Source organism: Heterocephalus glaber, unplaced genomic scaffold (assembly GCF_053883595.1).
Source record: "Heterocephalus glaber isolate CG9 unplaced genomic scaffold, H.glaber_assembly_v1.0 deba00000676, whole genome shotgun sequence".
Lineage (NCBI taxonomy): Eukaryota > Metazoa > Chordata > Mammalia > Rodentia > Bathyergidae > Heterocephalus > Heterocephalus glaber.
Window position 1 is genome coordinate 20,703,712 of NW_028258156.1, and position 26,461 is coordinate 20,730,172.

At 40.3% G+C, this 26,461-nt stretch overlaps 2 protein-coding genes across 8 annotated transcripts in view; one reads left to right on the plus strand and one right to left on the minus strand.

The window, feature by feature from the left end:
• Window positions 1–1,345: 1,345 nt before the first annotated feature.
• Window positions 1,346–25,464, minus strand: LOC147829281 (uncharacterized). Its single transcript, XM_087206493.1, has 3 exons — window positions 24,724–25,464; window positions 20,214–20,304; window positions 1,346–5,368 (listed from the first exon to the last, which is right to left on the minus strand). The coding sequence occupies exon 1, from the start codon at window positions 25,173–25,175 to the stop codon at window positions 24,735–24,737; it is 441 nt and encodes a 146-aa protein (XP_087062619.1). The 5' UTR covers window positions 25,176–25,464; the 3' UTR covers window positions 1,346–5,368; window positions 20,214–20,304; window positions 24,724–24,734.
• Window positions 24,993–26,461, plus strand: part of Pnpla8 (patatin like domain 8, phospholipase A2) — a 50,226-nt gene continuing 48,757 nt past the window's right edge. For all 7 annotated transcript variants that reach the window (XR_015449280.1, XR_015449281.1, XR_015449282.1 and 4 more), the window contains exon 1: window positions 24,993–25,179. The gene's annotated coding sequence lies outside the window, so the exon portion shown is untranslated. The remainder of the gene's footprint in view (window positions 25,180–26,461) is intronic.

The window sequence follows — 26,461 nt, forward strand, 5'->3', positions numbered from 1 at the left end:
TGAACATGCTGACTCTTGACTTTTGTAGAATTTTGTGTTGAGAGTAGGGCAGTACTGTAGTGTTTCTCTCTCTCCCTCTCTCTCTCTCTCTTCTCTCTGTCTCTCTCTGTCTCTGTTTTGAAACAGGCCCCCACTCTAGTACAGCCTGGCCTTGACCTTGCTATGTAGCTCAAATTAGTCTTGAACTATCAGCAATCCTCCTGCCTCAGCCTCCTGAGTGCTAGGATTAGAGGTGTGCACTGCCATGGCTGGCTAGGGCAGTATTTTCAATATGAAAGAAGTTCAAAGTCACTACTACTACTAAAACTAAAAGATTTTTAACATTTTCAATATTTATGGCTTTTCTGTATAGTTGTGTCATCTTTATCACCAGAACCTATCACCTGATCTTGTTTTATTTCTTTAAGTCTGTTTTGAAAACTCAAAACAATACTAAAATGTTACAGTAGTCAAATATTTATTCGAGAATAAGAATAATCCATAACAGCATCTGTATTCTAGAAGTATTAAAGTTCATTTAAAAGGGCCAGGGATTTAGCTCAGTGGTTTCGCCTCCTGCTGTGCAAGTGCAAGGACCCGAGTTCGATCCCTGGTACCAAAAAACAAGAACAACAACAAAAAAAAATGCTTCTAGCATTGGGCCAGGGATTTAGCTCAGTGGTTCCGGCGTTTGCCTTGCAAGTGCAACGTCCCAAGTTCTATCCCTGGTAGCCCCCCCCCAAAATGCACTTAAAAACATTTGGCACAGCAAGAGAAACCACCAACAGAGTGAAGAGGCAACCCATGGCACAGGAAAATTTTTTACCAGCTATTCATCAAACAAAGGACTACTATCTAGAATACAAAGAATTCAAAAAAATCAGACCCCCTAAATTTAAAGACCTAATCCAAAAATAAGCATCTGAAATGAAAAGACACTTCTCAGATGAAGTAGAAACAGCAAATAAATGCCTGAAAAAATGTTCAACATCACTGGTTGTCCAAGAAACACAAATGAAAACAACTGAGATTCCACCTCACCCCAGAAAGAATGGCTGCTATCAAGAAATCAACCAATAACAAATGCTGGAGGGGGTGTGGAGAGAAAGGAACCCTTCTCCTCTGCTGATAGGACTGTAGGCTGGTGCAACCACTGTAGGAATCAGTGTGGAGATTTCTCAAAAAACTGAAACTAGAGGTTCCATTTGACTCAGTTAGTTCCCTTCTTGGTATTTTCTCAAAAGAATTAAAAGCATCACACCACAGCAATATATGCACACCCATGTTTATAGTGGCACAGTTTGTAAGAGCTAAATCTTTGAAACAACCAAAATGCCCATCAACCAACAAATTGATAAAGATGTAGGGTTTTTTTTATACAATGGAGTACTACTGTGCCATAAAGAAGGATGAGCTTCAGACATTTATAGCTAAATGGATGGACCTTGAGACCATACTCTTAAGTGAAATAAATCAGACACACATTTTTTTTTGGTTTTTGTTTTGTATTAAATTATTTTATTGGTACTTTGTAGGTATACAACACAATTACATTTCTCATTGGGAATTGTACCTTTACATAATGCATCTTTGTTCTTATTTTTTCCCCATTCTTAGCCCTCCCTTCACGCCCTCCACCCTTCCCTATTTACAAAGACTTTATTTCCATTTTTTCCATTTCTCATCATTTTTCCTTTCCCTTCTTTCCTTTCCCCTGCCCCTCCCACTAAGCCTACCCCTTTGGACTTTTTCTTCCTATTTTACATTATCGATTATTCATTCTAATCATTGGTACATTTTAGGTATACAATATAATGACATTCATCATTGGAAATTTGCACCTTTACATAGTCTCTCTTGGTTCTTATTTTTCACCCTTGCCCAGCCCTCCCTTCAACCCCTCCAGTCCTCCCTATTTACAAAGATTTTGTTCCTAGTTTTCCATTTTCTCATATTAATCCCATTCCCTTCTATCCTTTCCCCTATCCCTCCCACTTCCTTCCCCTTTGCCCCTTTTCTTCCTATTTCACATTACCTATTATACATTTAGTCCTTATTTACACTTTCAGTTTCTCACACCAGAGAAACTATTCGGTATTTACACATCTGTGTCCTATTTATTTCACTTAAGAGTATCACCTCAATGTGCATCCACTTAGCTATAAATGTCTCTAATTTCTCATTTTTTATGGCTGAGTAGTACTCCATTTTATTTAAAAAACCACATTTTCTTTATCCAGTCTCCAGTTGATGGGCATTTGGGCTCTTTCCAAGTTTTAGCTATTACAAACTGTGCTGCTATGAATATGGGTGCATGTATATCACTGTGGTATGATTCTTTTAATTCTTTGGGGAAGATCCCCAGCAGTGGAATAGCAGGTTCAAATGGGACTTCCAGTCCTAGTTCTTTGAGGTATCTCCATACTGATTTCCACAGTGCTTGCACCAGTCTACACTCCCACCAGCAGTGGAGCAGTGTTCCTCTTTCCCCACAGCCCCATGAGCATTTGTTATTGGTTGATTTCATGACAGCAGCCGTTCTTTCTGGAGTGAAGTAGAATCTCAGTGTTGTTTTCATTTGCATCTCTCGAATGACCAGTGATGTTGAACATGTTTTCATGTATTTCTTTGCTATTTCTACTTCTTTATCTGAGAAATGTCTGTTCATTTCAGCTGCCCATTTTTGGATTGGGTCTTTAAATTTGGGAGGTCTGATCTTTTTAAGTTCTTTATAGATTGGAGATAGTAGACCTTTGTCTGAGGAAGAGCAGGTGAAGATTTTTTCCCACATTGTGGGTTGTCTCTTCACACTGCTGGTGGTTTCTCTTGCTGTGCAGAAAGAAGCCTTTTAATAAGAAGAGATCCCACTTGTTGATTGTTTGTGCTAGTTCACAGGCAACTGAGGTTTTGTTCATAAAATCTTTTCCTACACCGATGTCTTCAAGGGTTCTACCTAACCTCTGTTCCAACTGGTTCAGAGTTTCTATTTTAATATTTAGATCTTTAATCCATTTTGATTTTAGTTTAGTGCATGGTGAGAGATACAGGTCTAGTTTTAATCTTTGGCAAGTTGAAGCCCAATTTTTCCAGCACCATTTATTAAAGAGGCTATCTTTCCTCCAGTGAGGGTGTTTGGCTCCTTTGTCAAAGAAGAGATGGCTGAGTGTCAGACACACATGTTTAAATACTGATTTGTTTCTCTGGTGTGAGAAACTGAAAATGGCAATAAGGACTAAAATGTATAATAGATATTGGGAAATGAGAAGAAAATGTTCAAATAGGAAGAACAAGGGAGGAGGGAGGGAGAAAGGAAGGAGGGGACAAGACAAAAAGTGAAAATAGAAGGAAAAAATGGAAGCAAAGCTTTTGTACACAGGGAGGGGAGCGAACTTGGGGGCAGGGGGAAAAGAGCTGTACCGTGTACAGGTGCAAATGCCCTGTGATGAGTGTTATCATCATATGCCTAAATGCACCAATAGCTGTTTTGCTATTAAGAAAAGGGGAGGGCTGGGCATTTAGCTCAGTGGTTCTGCTGCCTGCCTTGAAAGCTGAAGGTCCCAAGTTCGACCTCCAGTACCAAAAAAAAGAAAAGAAAAAGGAAAAGAGGTTATTTGTAGGATCACCAGGGAATCTGAATGACAATATGACATCTAAATATAGTTCTAGGCCCGGGGATTTAATGCAGTGGTTTCACTGCCTGCTGCGCAAGCACAAGGACCCGAGTTTGATCCCCGGTACCAAAAATAAATAAATAAATAAATAAATAAATAAATAAATAAAATAAATATCGTTCTAAATATCAAGGATCCAAATAAGACGTAAGAAGTTTCTAACTTATAGTAATATATCTGAATATTAGCAAAAATGAAACCAACGGGGTGAAATTCATTGTTAAATTCAAAGTGAATAAATATAGTCATAGGATCTTAATAATCTGCTAATTCAGTGGCTATGTTTTATTGCCATTCTGACCTTAAAAATTAACTTACGAAAAACTTTATGTTCCATAGTGTTGAGAAATGTAACACATGTGTTTTTAAATTTCAAGTTCTTTATTTCATTTCTGATTATAATTATGTATGCATTTTATAAGTAGAACATTAGAGTCCCCCAATTTAGATAAACATTTGTTTTGTTTTGTTTTGTTTTGTTTTGTTTTGTTTTGTTTTGAGACAAGGTCTCACTATGAAGTTCAGGCTGGCCTTGAACTTATTGTGTAGGCCAGGCTGGCTTCAAACTCATGGCAAGTCTCCTGCCTCAGCCTCCAAAGTGCTGGGATTACAGGCATGTGCCGCTACGCTCAGCCTAGATGAAGTTTTAACAGTAAGAAAATAACTCTTACAGTGGACCCTTGACTTATGAACTGGATCGGTTCCCAAGGGCTGGTTGTAACTCAAGTTCCTGTAAGCCAATACAGCTGAGATCTGCATGTTTACCTGGGTACACGGTATAGGTAACAGGAGGCAGAATTAGGTCCATTAACCTAATTAACCCAAGTTGTTCCTACCTTAGGCCAGTCGTAACCACTTTCTGTGATTAGAGTTAACAAAATACGTAGGTCACACAGAAAATTATATTTTAAAAAGGTTTCCTAAAAGTAACTTCCTGCCGTATGATTCAGAAGTGAAAATAAAGAACAACACTTCATGTCCTCAGAGAGACTTAAGAAAAAAGTTAATCAGTGAAGAAATCATCAAAGGTTGCCATGACAGATTTCAAAACAAAAAAAACACTGTGAGGGACTTCTTATGAAAAAACCGTCACTACTATTTCCAAGTTTTGTGCGAGTACTCTCTCCCAGCCACTTTGCTATGCCAGCCTCTCTTTCCCAAGTACTTTGATTTTTTTTTTTTCTTTTTTTTAACTAGGGATCAAACTCAGGACCTTGCGCTTGTGAGGCAGGCGGAGGCACCATTCAGCTAAATCCCGGCCCAGGTACTTCGATTTTTAATTGAAAAGATGTCCTAAATAGCAGTTATCAATAAAGAGCCATCTACCTCCCAATTTAAACAAACACATGAACATATTTAGTACCTCTCCCCCCTCCCACCGTGCGCAGCTCCGGTTGCACCGCGCTCGCCCTGAGCTCCGGGCTCCTGCTAAGGTAGTTGCACCGCGTCTGCCTACAGCCACTATCATGATTATCTATCGGGACCTCATCAGCCACGCTGAGATGTTCTCCGACATTTACAAGATCCGGGAGATCGCCTGTGCCTGGAGGTGGAGGGCAAGATGCTCAGTAGAGCAGAGGGTAACACTGATGACTCTCATTGGTGGAGATGCCTCCGCTGAAGGCCCGGAGGGCGAAGGTACCTGGCAGCACAGAAGTCACTGGGGTTGATATGGTCGTGAACCATCACCTGCAGGAAACCAGCTTCACAAAAGAGTCCTGCAAGAAGTACATCAAAGATTATATGAAATCAATCGAAGGCAAACTTGAAGAACAAAGACCAGAAAGAGTAAAACTTTTTTTATGACAGGGGCTGCAGAACAAATCAAGCACATCCTTGCTAATTTCAAAAACTATCAGTTCTTTATTGGTGCAAACATGAATCCAGATGGCATGGTTGCTCTCCTGGACTACCATGAGGATGGTGTGAGCCCATTTACGATTTTCTTTAAGGATGATTTAGAAATGGAAAAATGTTAATGGATTTGGAGGTTACCTTAGATCTATCACTCGTCATAACTGGCTGCTGCTCGTCATCCACACAACACCGGGATTTTAGTTTCATTTCTTTTTTTTTTTTCCAGTACCGGGGATCAAACTCAGGACCTTGCGCTTTCGAGGCAGGCGCCAGAACCACTGAACTAAATCCTCGGCCCTAACGCTGGGATTTTAGACAAATGGGACTGATGTCATCTTGAATGCTTCATTTATTTTGACTGTGATTTATTTGGAGGCATTGTTTTTTAGGGAAAAAAACCAAAACATGTCATGTAGGTTGTCTAAAAATAAAGTGCATTTAAACTCATTTAAGAGAATGCCTCTTAGTTTAATACATGTATAAACTAAATCCATCGTAGTGTTCATGGAGAAGATAGAGGCTGGTCACAGACCACTGCTAGAAAGCGTAAGACTGTCTTCAGATAACTTCTGCAGTGGAAACTACTGGGACAGGAATGTAAAACAAGAATCAAAGTTTTACTTCTGAGTTGCAGTGAAGTGGAAAAGACTATGCTCATAGCAGTGCCAACATTTGAAGTGGAGCCTTATATATTTTATCACCTACAGTGGAAGTAGTTAACCCTGAAAGAGATTGCCAAAAGAGTAAAAAGACTAACTCAGTTGGAAAAAAAATTTAAAAATAAAAATCTCTTATGAATCTGATTGAGTGAATCTATTTCCTAAGTCTTATCATATCTGCTAAACTATTACAGTAGTCTCTGAATACAGTATCATTCAGTATTGGGGGGGATTGGTCCAAGGGCTCCCAGTAGATATCAAAATCCATGGGTACTCAAGTCCTTTCTCTAAAGTGGCATGGTATTTTTAATAACCTTTGCACATCCTCCTGTATACATCGTCTATAGGTTACTCATAATACCTAATCCATGATATGTGGATACTTTTTGTATAGTTTAGGGAATAATAAGAAGAAAAAAGCCTGTTGTTCAGTACAAACACAATTAGAAAATATTTTCAGCCAAAAATAATTTTTTTCAGCCCACAGTTGGTTGAGTGAACAGATGCAGAAGCTGGGGGTATGAAAAGCCCAGGGTTTACCCACTGGAATGGACAGCCATCACAGAAAGCCCACTCGGAGGCCACTCGCCAATCTTACATATCATAGTATTGTAATTTTGGAGAAAGATGTGTGGAAGCAACCTGGCTTTACATCTAGCTGTCCAAAGGGTTGTCTTGGAATTAATGGGAAATGGGTGAGTTTATACTAAATTGCAATCTCCCCAAAGGTTTTTTCTTCTTTTAAACCCAGAGCCTTCACACTGAGATCCATCCCCAGCTCTTTTTTATTTTTTATTTTGAGATAGAGTATTGCTAAATTGCCCAGGCTTGCTGGGTATGGTGACGCATGTCTGTAATCCTAGCAGGCATGAGGCTGAGACAGGAGGATTGCTGTGAGTTTGAGGCCACCCTGGACTACATAGCAAGACCCTGCCTGAACACCCCCCACCCTCATCAAAAAAATCATGCCAAGAATGTGATGTAAGGTAAAGAAAAAGTTTCAGCATACTAGTTCAATAATATTAATGCTAATCAATATTGTATAATACTACATAATTACTAGGAGGAACCCATGTAAACATATTGGTATATCCCTCCTCTTCTTCCTTTGACATTGCAAAATTCTAACTTCATGATTTATTTGCTCTATAAATAGTAAGAGAAATAAAGAAGTAAACATGGGGAAGGGGGGGCAGGAATTTAGCTCAGTAGTTTCACTGCCTGCTGCACAAGCGGAAGGACCCGAGTTCGATCCCCGGTACCAAAAAACAAAAACAAAAACAAAAACCATAGGAAAGGGGTAGGGGAAAGGAAAGAAGAGAATGGAATTAATATGAGAAAATGAAAAAAAGGAAACAAAGTCTCTGTAAATAGGGAGGGATGGAGGGGTTGGAGGGAGGGCAGGGGAAGGGGGGAAAAAACCAAGAGAGATTATGTAAAGGTGCAAATTTCCAGTGATGAATGTCATTATATTGTATACCTAAAATGTACCAATAAAAGGATATATAGTTTAAAAAAAAAGAAGCAAACATGACTGCAGCCTCCTTGAAAAATACTATTTCAAATATGTTCACATTTTAGAGATTTTAAAAGTTGAAAAAGACACATTTTATACTGTTTCCTTTATTTTAAGAAACTGCTTCTCCCAGCAATACTCCCCACACCAATGTATAGCTGTGACTGTATTGTCTATACAGACCACAGGTCATTATATTTATAGATTTTTTTCTTTTACATTCAACAAAACTTTTTGGTTTCAATTTATGCCCCATAGGAAGTTGGTATATTATCTACTTCACGTAACATGTTTTAAATCTAAAGAACGCAAGAGACTTTGATGACTGTAATTTAATTAGCTTGAACGATACATACATTAAAACCTCTTTTTTTTTTTTTGATACTGGGGATCGAACTCGGGCCCTGCACTTTCGAGGCAGGCAGTGGAACCACTGAGCTAAATCCCTGGCCCCTAAAACCTCTTTTTAAGCATTATAATAAAGTAGTACTATTAATGTAATCCCTGCCCCAGCAGGGCAACCCTATTTCTAACCTTTTGGAATCAATCACTGACCTCTGAATTCTCACAGTACTTTTTTTTTTTGTCATATAACATTTAATTCTTGTTTATTTTATGTGAATGTAGAGATCTACTTCTTCTGTAAGTTTACAAGCCCTTTGAAGACAGGGACTGTATCTAGCTCATTGTTCTGCATATAGTCAGTGCTCACAAATGCAATTTCTGTCTTTTTTTTGGTACCAGGGATGAAACTCGGGACCTTGCGCTTGAGAGGCAGGAGACAGCACCACCACTAAGCTAAATTCCCAGCCCTGCAATTTCTTTTTAATAATTTAGCTTGCTACCACATTGGTCCAGGCTAGCCTCATGCTTTAGATAATATCTTTGGAACACCTCTGAAATTCTTTACAGCCCCATTAATTTGGTATCATTATGCTAATAATATCAGCCAAATTTATTGTGTTTACTCTCTATGTACATATTACTCAATTGTACAGGTATATGTCATTTTATTTTATCGCCCTTTATGTTTTGCAGATATAGCATTTTTCATAAACCGAAGATTTGCATTGATCAAGTCTTAGTGCCAACATCATATGTTCGGTTCATGTCTCTATGATATGTGCTAGGGTTCTCATAATATTCAAACTTTTATATTATTGTTACATCCATCATGGTGATCTATGATCATTATTTTTTGTACATGTTTACAGTACATAATGTTTACATTCATCTTAGGAGATAGGTGCATGTACTTAACATATCTTAAGATTTTTATTCCACTTCTCTTCCCTCCTCTCCATCTCTGGATCCTGTCTCATTTGCAAAAGACCCATCTGCCTGTTTCCTATTGCCAATCTTTTATTTTGTTTTTTTTTAATTATTTATATTTTGGGTTTCTTACATAAAAGAAACAAGTTATGTGATAAAAGAGAGAAGTTATATGATATTTATACTCATGTATCTCATTTATTTCAGTTAACATTATTGCCCCAAGGTGCATCCATTTTCCCACAAATGGGTGACACAAATTTTTCCTTCTTTATGGCAGAGTAGCACTCCATTGTGTATAAATACCAGTTTGTGTATAAATACCACAGTTTCTTTATCCATTCACCTGTTGATGAATATATAGGCTGCTTCCAAGCTTTAGCTATTATGAGTTGTGCTGCTACAAACATTAGTGTGCATCTCACTACGGTATGATGTCTTTAACTCTTTTGGAAAGATATCAAGAAGGAGAATAGGTGGGTTGAATGGAATTTCTAGTTTTAGTTTTTTAAGGAATCTTCAGACTGATTTCAATACTGGTTGTACAAGTTTGCATTTCCACAAACAATGTCAAAGGGTTCCTTTTTCTACAGCCATACCAATATTTGTTATTGTTTTTGGCCTTTTGTTTTTATAATAACCATTCTTCCTGGAGAAAGATGGAATCTCAGTGTTGTGTTAATTTGCCTTTCAATAATGGTCAGAGATGTTAAGTGTGCTTTCGTGTACTTATTGGCCATTTCTACTTTTTCTTCCCGAGAGAAGTATCTATTCATTTCACTTGTCCATTTTTTGACTGGATCTTTTATGGAAGGGGAGTCTAATTTTTTTAGTTCTTCAGATAGTCTAGATAGTAGTCCTCTGTTCAAGGAATAGGTGGCAAAAAAAAATTTTTCTCATTCTTTGGGTTATCGCTTCAAACTTTTGGTTGTTTCATTTGCCGTGGAGAAGCTCTTTAATGTGATATAATCCCATTTGTCAATTCTTGGTGTTAAATATCATGCAACTGGGGATCTGCTTAGAAAGTTCTTGTCTGTGCCTGTCTCTTCAAGAGTTTTACCTATTTTGTCTTCCAGCAGATTAAGTGTTTTTGTTGTAATATGTATGTCTTTGATCCATTTTTATTTTTTCAAGGGGAGATAAGGATCTAGACTCAATCTCCTGTGTGTGTAACCAGTTTTCCCAGCACCATTTGTTAAACGGGCTATCTTTTCTCTAGCATGTTTTAGTACCTTTGTTGAAGATCAGATAGCTGAATGTGCCTCAGGTTGTTTCTGTATCTTCCATTCTGTTGTATTGATCTACATATCTGTTTTTGCACCAGCACCATGCTGTTTTGTCATCGTAGCTTTGTACTATTGTTGTGCCCAGATCGCAAAGTCCCCAAAGACCACCAAGGAGCCGATTCCGATGTAAACACACGAGGGTCGTTTATTCAAGCTCAAGCACGAGCACTCAACCGTCACTGATGCAGCAGATCAGGATTGAGAGCCCCAAATTTCAAATCAGCAGGGTTTTTATTGTGGCTACTGCAAGGTTTGGGGATGTTCCATTTAGCAGTTACATGATTGGTTGATATTTAGCAAGCATGGGGGGTTGAGGGGTGGCTACATGTAGATTTTATGGGAAAAAGGAACAATCAGCACATTGACAGAATGTTCTATAGATAATGGGCCCGGGAGCATCTGTTTTCTGGGTAGACAGAGGATCGAGTTAGGAGCTGTGTCCTTTTTTTATCTGTTGTCTCACAGCAAGGACATTTTATCATTAGTTTATGGGCACAAAGGAGACAAGGGGAATACTTGACTTCAGTGAAGTGGAATTTATGTCAAGGCCACTTTACTGTCTTATTCCAAGATGGAGTCGAATTTTAAAATGGAGTTAGTTAGGTCTCACACTATAACTTGAAATCCTCTATTGTGATGCCTCCTGCTTTCTTGTTATTTGTTGTTGCTGTTATTGAAACAGAGTCTCTCTGGAGTCCATAGTCCACTGGAGTCACAGAGTCCAGGCTGGCCTCCAACTCACAGCTGTCCTCCTGCCTTTGCCTCCCAAGCGCTGGGATTATAGGCATGTACCACCACATCCAGATTGTTATTGTTATTGCCCAAGATTCCCTTCGTTATTATGGTTATCTCCTAGCTCCATATAAATTATAGGGCTGTTTTCTATAGTTCTGTGAGGAATGCTATTGGTATTTTTATTGAGATGGCATTAAATCTATATGTCAGCTTTGATAATAGGGCCATTTCTGCAAAACTGGTTCTGCTTATCCAGAAACAGTGAATACCTTCCCATGGGACCCTGTGCTTGCAAGGCAGGCACCGGAACCAATGAGCTAAATCCCCAGCCTGCTTCCCATTTTCTGATGTCCTCTTTGATCCCTTTTTTTCAGAGTACTGTAGTTTTCATTGTAGAGGTATTTCACTTCCTTGGTTTAATTCATTTCAAGGATTATGTTTAACTTTTCTTGAATCTATTGTGAAGGGTACATTTCTCCTAATGTCTTCCTCAGTGAGTTCATTATTTGTGAACAGGATCACTATTGATTTTATGTGTGTTGATTTTGTGTCCTGTTACATTGCTGAATTTGGTCATAAGTTGTAGTAGTATTTTGGCAGAATTTTTTGAGTCTTGTATGTAAACAATCATGTCATCTATAAATGAGGATAATTTGAATTCTTCTTTTGCCATACATATCCTTTTTAATTCTTTCTCTTGCTGTGGCTAGTTTGAGTACTATATTGAACAGGAGTGATGATAGTAGACCTCCTTGTCTTGTTCCTGATTTTAAAGGAAAAGCTTTCAATTTTTCCGCATTTAATATGACATTAGCAGTAGGTTTACTAAAAATGGCTTTTATCCAGTTGAGACAAGGTCCTTTTATACATTTTTTTTTTTTTTTGGTACTGTTGTGTCCAGATCGCGAAGTCCCCAAAGACCACCGAGGACCCGATTCCGATGTAAACACACGAGGGTCGTTTATTCAAGCTCGAGCAGGGGCACTCAACCGTCACCGACGCAGCGGATCAGGATTGAGAGCCCCGAATTCCAAATCAGCAGGGTTTTTATTGTGGCTACTGCAAGGTTTGGGGATGTTCCATTTAGCAGTTACATGATTGGTTGATATTTAGCAAGCATGGGGGGTTGAGGGACGGCTACATGTAGATTTTATGGGAAAAAAGAACAATCAGCACATTGACAGAACGTTCTATAGATAATGGGCCAGGGAGCATCTGTTTTCTGGGCAGACAGAGGATTGAGTTAGGAGCTGTGTCTTTTTTTTATCTGTTGTCCCACAGCAAGGACATTTTATCATTAGTTTATGGGCACAAAGGAGACTAGGGGAATAGTTGACTTCAGTGAAGTGGAATTTATGTCAAGGCCACTTCACTGTCTTATTTTAAGATGGAGTCAAACTTTAAAATGGAGTTAGTTAGGTCTCACAGTACCAGGGATGGAACTCAGGACCTTGTGCTTGCAAGGCAGGCATGGTGCCACTGAACTAAATCCCCAGCCCTGGCCAGACTCACTTCTATAAAGAAGCTAACTGTGGGGTTAACTCTTTACAGCCTGTTTGGGCATAATCAATGTGATGGTCCCCTGCAAATCATTGATTATTTTTATTGTTTTTCAGTCTCAGTTGCATTAATTTCTGCTCGAATCTTGGACTGTTCTTATTGTTCTAGGATTTTAAGGTGCATAATTAGATTACTTATTTGAATTTGCTGTTTTTCTAATATGAGCATTCATAGCAACAAACTTCCCTCTTAGGATTGTTTTCATTGTGCCCCATAGGTTCTGGTATGCCTTACTGACTGGCACTATAGTTTGATTCTAAGAATTCTTCAATTTCTTCCTTGATTTCTTCTGTGCCCCATTGAGGGTTCAGGAGTGTGTTATTTAATATCTAGGTGTCTTTGATTTCCTTTGTAGTACATTTCTAGTTTTAAAGTGCTATGATCTGATGGCATGCATGGCATGATTTTGATTCCTTTGTATTTACTTATGCAGGCTTTATGAAATAGTATGTGGCCTATTTTGGGAAAACCTACATGTGCTGCTGAGAAGAATGTGTCTTCTGTTGTACTAGAGCAGAACACTCTGTAGATATCTGTAAGTCCATTTGCTCAAAGGTGTGGTTCAGCTCTAATATTTCTTTGTGAATTTTTTTTTCCTGGTACCAGGGATCAAACTCAGGACCTTGCACTTACAAGGCAGGCACGGGGCCACTGAGCTAAATCCCCAGCCCTCTTTGTGAATTTTTGTTTAGTTGTTCTGTCTTTTTGTGAAAGTGGGGTTATTGAGGTCCCTTACTGTGACTGAGTTGGGTTTCTTTGATCATTTTTCTATGTCTGCTTTGTGAAGTTAGGTGCACTAGTATTCAAAGCATATATATTTAAAGTTGTTATTTCTTCTTGTTGAATTGTTTCCTTAACTAATATGTGGCAACTTTCTTTGGTTCTTCTGATCAATTTTAGCTTGAAGTCCACTTTGTCTGAAAATAAAATTGCTACCCCTATTTACTTTAGGGGTCCTGGTATATGTAATATTTTTCCATTCTTTGATTTTTAGTTTATGAATTTCTTTTTGGATCACATGATTTTCATCCAGTCTGATAGTTTGTTTTTTAATTGGAAAGTTGAGGCCATTTACATTGAAGGTTATTACTGAAACATATTGACATTGCTGTCATTGCATTTTTTTTTTCTTTTTTTGGTACTAGGGATCAAATTCGGGACCTTGTGCTTGCGAGGCAGGCGCAGCACCACTGAGCTAAATCCCTAGCCCTATTGCGTTATTTTTCTGTTTTTGAGTCTTTTATTTTTCCCTTTTTTTTAAACTACTAACCCTTCTTGATGTATTCATTCCATCAGACAGTTTGGCTTTGTTGGTTTCATTGTCTCTGTCTAGGATATTCTTGAGTATTTTTTTGAGTGCTGGTTTAATGTTCATAAATTTCTTAAAATGTTCTTTGTCATTTCTCCATGTGTTTGTTTCTTTGTTTGTTTATTTGAAACAGTTACTGTGTTCAGGCTGGCCTTGAACTCACTATGTAACCCAGGCTGACCTTGTACTCATGATGATACTCCTGCCTCACCCTCCAGAGTGCTGGGATTAGAGGTGTATCCCACCACAACCATTGGTTTTGAAACATTGTTTCTCAAACTGTATTAGTCTAGGTTGAAAGTTGCTTTCTTTTAGGGCTTGAAACACTTCACTCCAAGCTCTCTTGGCCTTTAAAATTTGTGTTGAAATGTCTGCTGTAATCTTAATGGATTTACCTTTATAAGCAAAAATTGTTTTGCTTTTCTCTGACATTGTTTAAGATTCTGTTCTTGTGCTGAATTTCTGGAATTTTGACTATGATGATCTTGTGGGGAGATTCTTTTTTCATCATAATTATTTGGCATTCGGTAAGCCTTGGTTACCTGTATGTTGAGATATTCCTCATACTTTGAAAGTTTTCTGCTATGATTTCTGTAAGCAGATTTTTAAATTCCATGTTTGCTCCCCTCTAATTTCTTTCTAACTCTAATTTGCCCTAGGTTAGTCTTCTTAACGTCATCTAGTAGTTGTTGGATGAATTTTCCTTGCTGTTTTGCTGTTTTTAAGGTATCTCTGAATGTGTCCTCTTGTGTTTCCATTCTGTCTCCAAGGTCAGAGGCTCTTTCCTCACATTGGTCATTTCTGCTGTCCCTGTTTTCAATAGAATCCTTTATCTGTGGGACTTCTAGTTGGCACCTTTTTCACACAGTCTTTTTTTTTTTTTTTTTCCCGGTTTTTTTTTTGGCTCATTGTTTCAGACCATATTTGATTGGTTCCGTGGCAGGAACATGGTGGAAGTGTATGGTGGAGCAAAGCTGTTCACAGCACGGTAGCTGGGAAGCAGAGCGCAAAGGAAGAGCACTAGTAATTCATGCACTATCCAAAGGCACACCCCCAGTGACCCACCTACAAGTCAGCCCCACTTCCTCACGGTATATTTACCTATGAACACCTGTGGATTAATCTAGCAACTCCAAGATCCAATCCCCTTTCCAAGAGTCTCTTACTCCAGTCAAATCGACAGTCGATAGGTCTGGATATCACCCAGAGAAGCTCTAGCTAAGACAACTGATGAGCACATCAGTGACAACAGATTTTCAATGTAGACAAACAGATTACATTTGGAGACCAATGGCATCTAGGACTTTCATTCCTAGACAGAAGTCAGTGACTGGTTGCACAGGACAGGCAGAATCTCTTTTTAAAGCACTAATGCAGTTGGTGACTGAGTTGGTGTGGTCTATCCTAGATGTCCCCCTAAACCTCATCCGCTCAGAGGTGGGGCTTTTGGATCATGGGTGGGGGGGTCCAGCAAGGAATTAGTCCACGGATGAAGTTACAGCTGAATGTGAAGTTGGGAGGTAAAGCTTGATGAGAAGAGGTGGTGTGGCCTGGGAGGGGCCATCTTCCTCCTCCTGGTCTCTACCTGCTTCCTGGCTGCCATGCTGTGAGCATTTCTTCTCTGTGAGCCCCCTCTGCCATGCAGCCCTGCCTTGAAGCCAACCAGCTATGGACTGAAACCTCTACAAACTATGGGCCAAAATAAACCTTTCTCCTTTAAGTAGCAGGAGTGGGGTATTGTTTCCCAGTGACAAGAAAGTAACTAAGACAAAATTGAAGCTAATGCTTATTTGCTTTTCTGAAAATATGAGAGCCCAGACGAGGCGTGGTAGTGCACATCTATAATCCCGGCATTCAGGAGGCTGAGGCAGGAGGATCACTGTGAGTTTGAAGCAAGCCTAGGCTACATAGTGAGTTCGAAGCAAGCCTGAACTACATAGCAAGACCTTGTCTCAGAAAACAAAACAAAAAAGTACAGAAAGAAAGAGAATATGAGGGCCTTTAGAATTATACTAAATCTACTCTGCCTAAATCTACTCTGCAAATGGAACACTGTAGAGCACAGGCAGAGTAGATTTAGTATAATTCTTAAGCTTACTACATACAGGCTCATTGCAGAGAACTGCTGCTCAGTTAAAAATGTTGCTTTCTAGGGCCGCGGATTTAGCTCAGTGGCACTGCACCTGCCTCTCAAGCACAAGGCCTTGAGTTCAATCCATGGCACCAAAAACAAAACAAAAAAGACATTGCTTTCTAGATACTACTGCTCATTGGCCATGCACCTGGTCATCCAAGTACTCTGATGGAAGTATACAAGATTACTGTTGTTTTCATGCCTGCCAACAAAAAATCCATTCTGCAGCTCATAGATGTCAAGAAGTAATTTTGACTTTCAAGTCTTATTATATAAGAAATAAAGAAAACAGTTTGTAAGGCTATAATTGCTATTGGTAGTAGTTTCTCTTATTGATCTGAGTATTCACCAATCTAGATACCATTAAGAACATCTGTGATTGATAGGAATGGGTCAGAATATCAGCACTGAAAGGAATTGGAAGAAGTTGATTCCCATGATTATGGGCTGACTTTGAAGGGCTCAAGAATACTGTTAAGTGAAAACAAAAGATTTAGAATATTACATAAAATTAGTTGGTAGAGGAGCAGTGTGCTTTGAGAGGATTGACTCCAATTTTGAAAGAAGTTCTACGGTGAGTAAAATGTTACCAAATGACATCGCTGCTATAGAGAAATCTTTGGGACAGGAAGTGTCAATTGATACAGCAAACTTCATTATTGACTAATTTTAAGAAATTGCCAGAGCCACCCCAAACCTCAGCAACCAACTCCTCATCAGCACTCATCAATTTTGAAGCAAAACCCTAGCCCAGCAAACTGAATCAGGAGGTAGCTAAGGAAATGGCCAGAGAAAGGAAGGAGGGCCCGTTCAGGGCCCACTCCCTGCATCAGATCCACAGTCTGAGTTGAACTTTAGCCCAGGACCAGGATATCTGGGTCTAAATATAGTGGGGAAAGTAACCAGGTCACCTAGCTTATGTACGTAAGTCTTCAGCCTGTGCCCAGAGGTCTTCAACAAAACCTTGGCCCTTATTACAGTGTCATTGATATGCATTTTCTACACTCCTCCCATCACGGGCCTTTGACACCAAGACAGTTTCTCTGAAAGCCATAAAAGCTCAAAAATTCCACCAAACAGCCAGATATGATGGCACACGCCTCTGATCCCAGCACTCTGCGAGGCTTAGGTGGGAAGACTATAAGTTGGAGCCCTGCCTGGGGAAATTAGTGACTTAGCCATACCCTGTCTCAAAATAAAAATAAAAAGTGCTGGGGATGCAGCTCAGTGCAAAGGCCCTGGGTTCCACCCCCAGTATGAGGTGGGGGTGGAGGGGAATCCACCAGCCTACTGAGGGGCAAAGCTGAGTCACTGGTAACAAAAAGTTTACTACTCATTGAAGGCTGAGACTATCATTACCATTCTTCAGCAATAGCATATTTCATTTTTTGGGTTTTCTTTGGTACCGGGGATCAAACTCGGGACCTTGTGCTTACAAGGCAGGCACTGGAACCACTGAGCTAAATCCCTGGCCCAGCAATAGCATATTTCTAAATTAAAGTATGTACATTGTTTTTTAAAGATGTAATTTTTAGACAATAGACTACATTATCGTGTAAAAATAACATATACAGGGAGACACAAAAAATTCATGTTACTGCCTTTATTCATGTGACTATTTTTATTGAGACAGTTGCTTTATTATACTGGTCTAGAACCGAACCAGAAGTATCTCCAAGTTGTTCCTGTATGGTTCCTGAGGAGTATAATAACATCTGTTTTGATTGATAGATACTCAAAGACTACTACAATTATCAGGTCCTCAAGTGTATACAATAAATGTTTTAAATAAATACTAGGCATTTTACATGTATTCCTTCACTCAACCCTCCACAAAACCTTATAAGATGGATATCATTGTGCCCCTTTTTGGGGAGGGGGATGAGAAAAGTAAGACTCAGAGAAGTTACAAATCTTGCTATCACTTTGGGAATGACAAAATTATAACTCTGGTTCATATGGCTCTGAAGCCCACACATTAATGATTTTATGATCCAATATAAACAGCTATTACTACTTTTCAAAGTAGACATTTTTTCTGATGTGGTGGCACATGCCTATAATTCCAGGACTTGGAAGCCTGAGGCAGGAGGATCCCTGAGAGTTCAAGACCAGCCCGAACTATATAGCAAGACTCTGTCTTTAAAAAAAAAAATAGACATTCTTGCTGGGGCATAGCTCAGTGGTTCACTATGTGCTTGGCATGCTTGAGGCCCTGGGTTCAATCCCCAGCACCATACAGAAATTAAATTAAAAGACATTTTAGCTCAAACTGGGTCCAAATGTTCTTGAAAAGGTCCTTGGGGAGGAGAAGGGGATAAAAAAGAATTAAGATGTGTCCTGTGCATGTACCAACTTCCCACGATGAATGTAATCACTTTGCACTGCAAACGTGTACTAATGAAAGAATAAAAGGAAAAAGAAAAGGTCCTTGTAAACAATATGATTTTCAACTGTGGAAACTGAGACTTCAAAGTTGGATAATTTGCCTTCACTTCAAGGCACTTGGTCTTCAAGGTGCTGCACGTCTCACTGTTAGTCCCTGACACAACTCTATACTTAGCAACTACCAAAGGCCTTACAGGAAAAGTGTTGGTGGCTCCACTGAATCTAGACACAGTGCACAAGTGGTTCTTTCACACGTTCAACCAGTGTTCCTCTGTTGTGTTGTGAAAACTCCCCCCCATTCCTCTTGTTTTGGGGAAATTCTCAGACAAGTTCTGTGGTTTGGGGAACTACTGTTTTCTTGAAAGACCCAACACCCTAGGGCAATTGAGTGGTTTGGGATAGTCTGACTGTACAGCCCGATCACAATACCATGTGCCCTAGCCACAGATCATTCTGCCACTACATGATTGAACTGGGATTCTCAGCATTTTTACTGGTGAAAAAGGGGAAGGCTGCAAAGATTATTATAGACACATTATCATATCCAGTGAGCGACGAGGCTAGGACTCCACCTCGGTCATAAGTCTGAAGTTAAGCCGTGCAAGTATTGACCCTTGTTTATAAGATACTGACAATCAAATTGCATACTGGGGAATTTTCCGATTTTTTCCTGAATTTTTTTTAACTGGATAAGATGGTTACGAATAAGTAAGGCAGAGAATAACTTATAAAAGTATTATCTAGAATGTACAATGTAGCTCAGATTCAAAAGCAAGTTGAAATAAAATTATTTGTGTATTTGAGATATAAATTTTGTGCCAAACTCTTGTGCCAAAACCTGGGATAAAACTTATCTACTTATAAAAGTAGGATTTCTTCATTCAGAAAATTATCTTATATATCTAGTTTATTGTCCACTGGTTTAGCTTCTCTGTAGGAAATGTTCCAGCAGGAAGTTAGATAACAAAATCTCAAGCCAGTCAGAGAGGTCTGGAGTACAAGTATAGATAGGCAAACTGCTAAAAGTAATTTCTGGGGTGGAGAAAGAATGATTTTATTAAAAGGAAACCAACACAAGATAATGACAGGGCTTCTCATCACCTTCAAATCTTACACTTTCATGGTATCAGAAGGAATCTATTTAAAACTTAAATTTTGCCATATTACTCTTTTGCCTTAAGAGCTGATACTGACTCAGATCAACTAGAAAATCAGGTCCAAGGTCAGCTTCAGCGCTCACTCACCTTTATATCACATTTTCAGTATGCGCAACATGGAATGAGTTTTCCTTTCAGACATCATGGTGACAATAACTATGTTGTTTCTTACTGCATTGTCTCTGATCTCACGATGTCCCTTTTCTCTGTAAACAGTCTTCTCAGCTGTCACTGCTTTCACTACTGTCATCTGTCTTGCTTACGGTGTTGTTTTTAAACTTGTCTCATAAGTCCTCTACCTGGAAAGCCTCTTCTGACACTGCCAGCTGTGGTAGGTGTCCCCGTGACGCTTCTGGTTCATACCTCCAGAGAGCTCTTTTCATATTAGTAGTATAATTACCTAAGATTATATGTGGTGCCATAAAGGCTCTTCATTTTTTTATATCTTTAGCAAATAATAGGTTCCAGGCACATAGTAGGCACTCAGTAAAGTTTGAATCAGTGAATCTAATTCATTCCACATGCACTCACTGAAATTTGACTACTAAATGCCAGGCCTCAGTGCTAAGGATCAAAAGTGATAAAAATCTTTGCCTTCATGTCTTCAAATTTTATAACGCTAATCACATTAATTTTATGTTGCCGCTAAAACAAAACACTACAAAAATGTAGTGGCTTAAAACGACTCACTCATTATCATCACAGTTGTGCTGCTCCCTCTGCTGCTGGCCTCAAGGATGGAAACAAGGTTTCAGCTGGCCGGGGCTTTTACGTGGTGGCTCTAGGAAAGAATGTGCTTTTGAGCTGCTTAGGTTGTTGACAGAACAGAGTTCCCTGCAGCTGTAGAGCTGACCCGTCTCCACTTTCTTGCTGCCTGTTAGTCAGGAGCCTCTCTTGCTTACGGGCAATGCATCTTTCCTCAACATTTTGCTCCTGAACTTTCCCCACACCTCTCATCTTGAATCTCTCTGATTTCTCTTCTGCCACATCTTTACTGCTTTCAAAGGCTTGTGTGATTAGACTGAGCCCACACAGATAATTCAGGATAAGTCTTTTTGTTAAAATTTACAACCCTAGGGGGGTGGGGGACGGATAAAAGTTTTATTTTAAAAATAATAATAATAAAATAAAGTAGCAAAAAAATTATAACCTTAATTACATCTGCCACAGTTCCATTTGTCTTGTAACAACATATTCACAGTTTCCAAGGATTGGTCATGGACATTTTTAGGCCATTAGCCTACTGCAGTAACTATTCTGGAATTATTTCCCAGCATGTCCCTCACTTAGATAATTTGGAGAATATTTTACAACAACATGGTTAAATTCATTTTGGCTAAAATATGTTTTGTTTAAAATATGTTTATATTTTGTTTAACAATAAAGAATTGTAAGTTATTTGGAAGTATTATCATGAGCCAAAGCTTCGTAGGAAGGACCAAGTACAGAAAGAGAGGGAAAGATATAAAATACATAAATAAGTAAGCTTTATAAATAGAATGAGCACCATAAATAAATAAGTGATACAGCAGCAATGTGGATGACTATTTTACCTAGCCTCAGAAGAATTTGGGTTAGACAGTCACTACATCTATCATTATTCCAAGTAAGGCCGATTTCTTAAAGGCATTAATCAACTATTAATACACAAGATAGTCTGTTCTAGTTGAAATTAAATGAAATTCTCTTTTCCTCTCAGAACTTTACCCAAAAGTAAAGAACCATAGATTTCATTTTCTATTTTTAGCTTACCAAGCTAATCGTCTGAATAAAATTAAAAATCAATGCAATAATAATGAATTTTGATAAGTCCAGTATTTGGGGGCACATGATGCCAGATTCAGAAGACACAAACATGATTATACTCCCTGCCTGTAGGAAATACGCTGGTAGGTAAATTAATAAATTGCAATACTGTATAGCAAGGACAATAGGAGAAGCTATCACAAGTAGAAGAGATGATCTAAAGAGTAGTAAGGTAAGATTTTCCTGACAAATAAATCTTTAGCAAGAGGGATGGAAGGGAACCTGAGCCAACAGCATGAGCAGAGGCAATAAATATGCAAAGGCTCAGGGTATTCGGGGGAAGTACAGGCTTGACTGGAGGGTAAAGAGTAAAAGTCAAGGAGTGGGAAGTAAATGCTGGGAGGCAGAGGGCCAGGGCTCCCATCTCCACTTTATTCCATGGAGATGAAGGCCTGGCAAAGTCCTTTTAATCAGGAAAAATACATGATTGGAATTGCAGAGTTTTTTGTTTTTGTTGATTTTTATTTATTGCAGTCCTGCGGATTGAACTCGGGGCATTCACACTGAGCTATATTCCCAGCCCTTTTGGAGACAGGGTCTTGCTAAGTTACCCAGGCTGGGGTTGAACTTTCCATCCTTCTGCCTCATCCTCCCAGGGTGCTGGGATACAAGTAGGCACCATCAAACCTGGCTAGGATTTGGAGTTTTGAAAGCTTGCTTTGGCTGCACAAGAGACTTGACTGGGTTAGAGGTTAGTTATAAGCTGTAAAGCCAGCTTAGGTAGGATGAAATCCTAAACTAAGGCAGTGGAGTGAGAATATAGAGTGGAGGAAAAAATACAAAAGATGGTGCCATGAGATTCATCCGGCTTCATGACTGACTAAAGGTATGGTGGTAGGAAAGTATCAACAGCTAGCATGGGTCCTTGCTTTAGTAGAAATGGAAATTAAAACTAATGGGTGATTTTGCAGGAAAAAAAGCTTTAATTGAAAGGTAAGAGAAGGCAAAGAAGGGACTCCAGCTTGGGTAGTAGCTGGGGAGAGGGCACATTCTGATAGAGAGGATCAGATACCCTTTTTCCCCAAGTGGGAGGCCAGGTTTTAAGGATTAGCTCCAGTGGGCCAGGTCCCATTATCATTATCTCAGTCCTTTTACAGTGCTGGAATCCTCATGGTTTGAGGGTGGTTCTGTTCCCATGAAATGATTCTCTCTGTTTGTGGTGGTTTCAGTCAGGTGAGGCTCTGCTTTTCCCGGAATCCAGGTGCTCACAGGTTTGGGATAATAGCTGGAGACCTCTGGTATAGCTGCCGTAAACCTCTTGGTATCCTCAGGCTCCAAGGGCAATGAGACAGGCTAGCTAGATCTAAGGCTAATAGGCACTCTCTAAATGACTAGCATGACTATATGCAGAGCTGAAAAGGCTCTGATCCAGAGTTTCACAAAATGAAGCTCAACATTTGTTCCACTTTTAGTTATCTATTGAGCTTTTGTAGACCTAAATGAAGAGTCTCAATTTTAGTAAAAATCCCTTTTAAGCCCCTGACTGCCTTAGGGGAAAACACAAATCAAGTTTGTTTGTTTGTTTGTTTGTTTACAAATCAAGTTTTTGATAAGTAACAGGTGGAAGGCCCAGGATTCTGCCCATGCTCCATCCCTATAGTGGTCTCTGACTATACCATGACTATGCCAAAAGGAGGGAAAAGGAGGGCAAAGAAACAGTAGTGACACAGTCAAGGCAGTGATATGGCGACCACCAGAGGGAGGGGGAACAGGCAGAACCCTGGACCCTTCACTGCTACTCATTAAAAGTATGATTTGTGGTTTCTTCTTGGATAGTCAGGGACTTAAAGCCATTTTTTTCTAAGAGCCATGACTTCACTACGGCCCAAGACACCCAATAAGTAACTAAAAGCAGAACAAACCTGGACCTTTATTTCATAATGGCTATTGTAAACCTTGGGCCAAATCTCAACTCTCCATAGGGTGTGCTGATCATTTGGGGAGTGCCTATCTAGGAACTAGCTGGACCAGGCTGATTAGCCCTGAATTTACATGATCTAATCCCCTCTTTAAAACCAAGGACAAGATATGAGATTTATGGAGACATTCAGCTACACCATTGTCCTAAACCTGTGATCACCTGAACTCCAAAAAAGGCAGAGCCTCACACGACTGAGATGACTATAGGCAGAGACCATCCTTTCCTGGAAAGGAAACTATCCCTCAGCCATAAAGATATGGGGCCCCAGCCCACTAGTTAATCCTTAAAAGTTGGTCTCCTGCCTTTGCAGATGGGCCAGTCTGAACCCCTGTATCAGTGTGCCTCCTCTAGCTGTCCAAGCTGGAGTTCTTTCCTATCTTCCGTCTAACTTTCCAATTAAAGGCTTTTTCCTTGTAAATTTGCACTTCAGTTTTAATTTCCATTTCTATTAAAGCAAGGACCCACACTAGCCACTGACAGGAAGAACTGAGAGTTACTTAGAAATTTCTGACATGGGAGGAAAATCTCAAAATTTGATATTCTCTGACTAAATGAAGGAATGAAAGAAAACAAGCAATAGTGACAGATTCTCTTGACCAAATTTTATTTAGCCTTCTCTGAGCCCTTATCTCAATTAGGCTATATCCTTGGGTCTTGCCTTAGGCCACCCAAGCCCAGATGTAGCAGAAATCCTCTAAGTCAGTTTAGACAGAATCCCGTCTGGTCACCTTCATTTTCTACCCACTGACCAGACTTGAGTTCAGTCTCTCCCTTACTCAACACCTACTTGCAGTAGTCCTGTATAATCTTTCTTGACATCTTAGTAAGTGTCCGAATAATATTTTCTTCTACAGTGGAAGAAATATCTCCCGGGAACTAAAGTACTGCCACATTCCCAAGTTTTCATTTGTGGCATATGTCTTTTAACTATGGTGTAGCTAGGTAACATGTCTAGCTATGGTGTAGCTAAATAACCTGCTAAGGTTTACCTAGCATTAGATACCTGGCATAAGATAGACACATTCCAGCCACCTGTGCCCCCAAAGCCTAGTAAGCTGGCTTCCTCACTTTAAATTTTTTTTAAATTCTATTATTCTAACACCTGCTAAGTTTGGCCCCCATACAGTTCCCTTCCTAGGGGGGTTTACAATAATCTTACAGGGAGCTTCAGCATAGACATCCACGAGGACGAGGCTTGAGTACACAGTTAACACTAGACCTGCAAAGGCCTGTAGTTTATCTGGTGTTCACCAAATGCCAGAATTCAAGAATAAGTGTTAAGGGTGGGGCCACTGGTGTGACAGTTATGCTAACTCCAATCGAATATGTGGACGCGCTTTTGAGTGACATTAGTCCGGGTGTCACCACAAAGGGTGACAGCGGCAGGGGTCGGCTCACACCGCTCAGGACGCTGGTTAACCTCGGAGCGGGGAACAGAGCATGCACTGGGCCTTCAGGGGCGAGATACTGAACCTTAGCTCTGCTCAAGGAGGGTGAAGACCCACAACAAGCAGGCAGACTCTGCCCCGAGTTCCACCGCACCGAGCAAGGAGAACCACCACCCAGTCCGGCGAGCTGACAGGTCCCCAATAACGGAAGCCGCCCTCCGCCAAGTCACGCCTCCCCGGCGCACGCAGGCGCGTGCACGCACGCACGCACGCCGGCCTCGCGCCGTCAGGCTCTATTGCGCATGCCCGCGGTTGCAGCCCGAAAGGCAGAGGCCCCAGGGGCCGCTCCCAGGCCGGCGAGTAGACCCGAAAGGCCACGTCACTTCCGGTGGGGCGGGGCGCAGCTGAAGGGGTGGTGCTCCGGCTGCTGAGCGTCTGTTTGTGTTGTGAACGCAGCTGATGCTGGCTGGCCGGTGTGGCCGTCATTGACCTGGCCAGGCGATTCGACTCTGCCCCCGACGTGATTGCGGCCTGCATCCCAGTGAGTGGCCGGGGCAGAACGAGAGGCGAGCTGACCCTGCGGGCGGACGGGCCATTGTCAGGCCTCCGGGTCTGCCCGTGTCTCCTGTGGGCGCTTCCAGGGTCGCAGCCTAGGGGAGCCGCGAGGCGGCCGGGGCGGGCGGCCTGCGCGGCGCCCTCCGCCCGCAGCGCCCGCGACCCCCACCCCGCTCCCGGAGCAGCTCCGCGGAGTGTCTCCCCTGGGTGCGGTGCTCTCCAGCATCTACTTACCAGGGACTCTAGTGGTTTCGGTTTTCCACTCTTCTCGTCTGTCTATGCATTTTGTGCTTCCTTTGCTTGTTATTTTTATTTGTCAGCATTTTATTTTTCTTCCCACCCACATTTGATTCCCTCCCGGACTGCTGTTGCTCAAGGCGATTCCGGTGATTGTGCGTTTTAAAAGCTGGTAAAGCTGTGTGAATCATTGTGTTGCAGTGCAGGAAGCCTGTCTCCATCCCTGTGTCATTTCTGTGACGACGCTGGGAGGACCCGGTTTCTATGCCTACTGCAATAACTAAAGAAAAGTGGCGATTCTCCAAGGAAAAACTTAGAAGAGATGTGACATCATATAGTAATTTAAAAAAAGAATACCATGTTTATTTCCAGGAGCAGTTGTATTCTAGATCTGTACTCCTATTTATGGAGATTGCAGAGAGGACAAAAATAGGTTGTAGGATATCAAGAAAATGCCAGTAAGACAGATGTTAAGAATTTTTTTTAAAAAAGACCATTAAAATCTGAGGATTTTAAAATGCATTAAACTGAATTGGGAGCTTATGCTTTGTATGAGGCATTTGTATCAAGCTCATTATAGCCATTTTGTTAAATTGCTTATCCAAAATTGTATTTTCAGTATTAGGGCATGTTACTTCATCCTTTTAATCATACCTTTTCTTATTGGTCTTTCCCTAATATATATACAGACTCTAAATTAAAATCTCATAAGCAGTGATCTTTTCATGAGTGATATCGGATGAAAGATCAGTTTCACAATTTATATATTCATTGTTTCACGAACAAAGTTGGTACGAGAACACCTTGTACTTTGAGTTGTTTACTTCCAGCAGTTAAGACAGCAGAAAGGGTGTGATTTGCTTCGCTAGTGAAATCTCTGTACATTTATAAAAAGCTCAGTAAGAACTCATAGCCCTAGACACCTTCCTGTCCGGTCCTTTCTCTGTTCTAATCTTTCTCTACCACCGCATATATTTTATTCTGTTCATTATCCATTACTTTTTAAAACTTGCTCCTGAGTTTTGGACATA

Excerpts from the sequence above, each read along its gene's own strand:
- LOC147829281 (XM_087206493.1), bottom strand. The coding sequence starts at position 25,175 with ATGCAGGCCGCAATCACGTCGGGGGCAGAGTCGAATCGCCTGGCCAGG.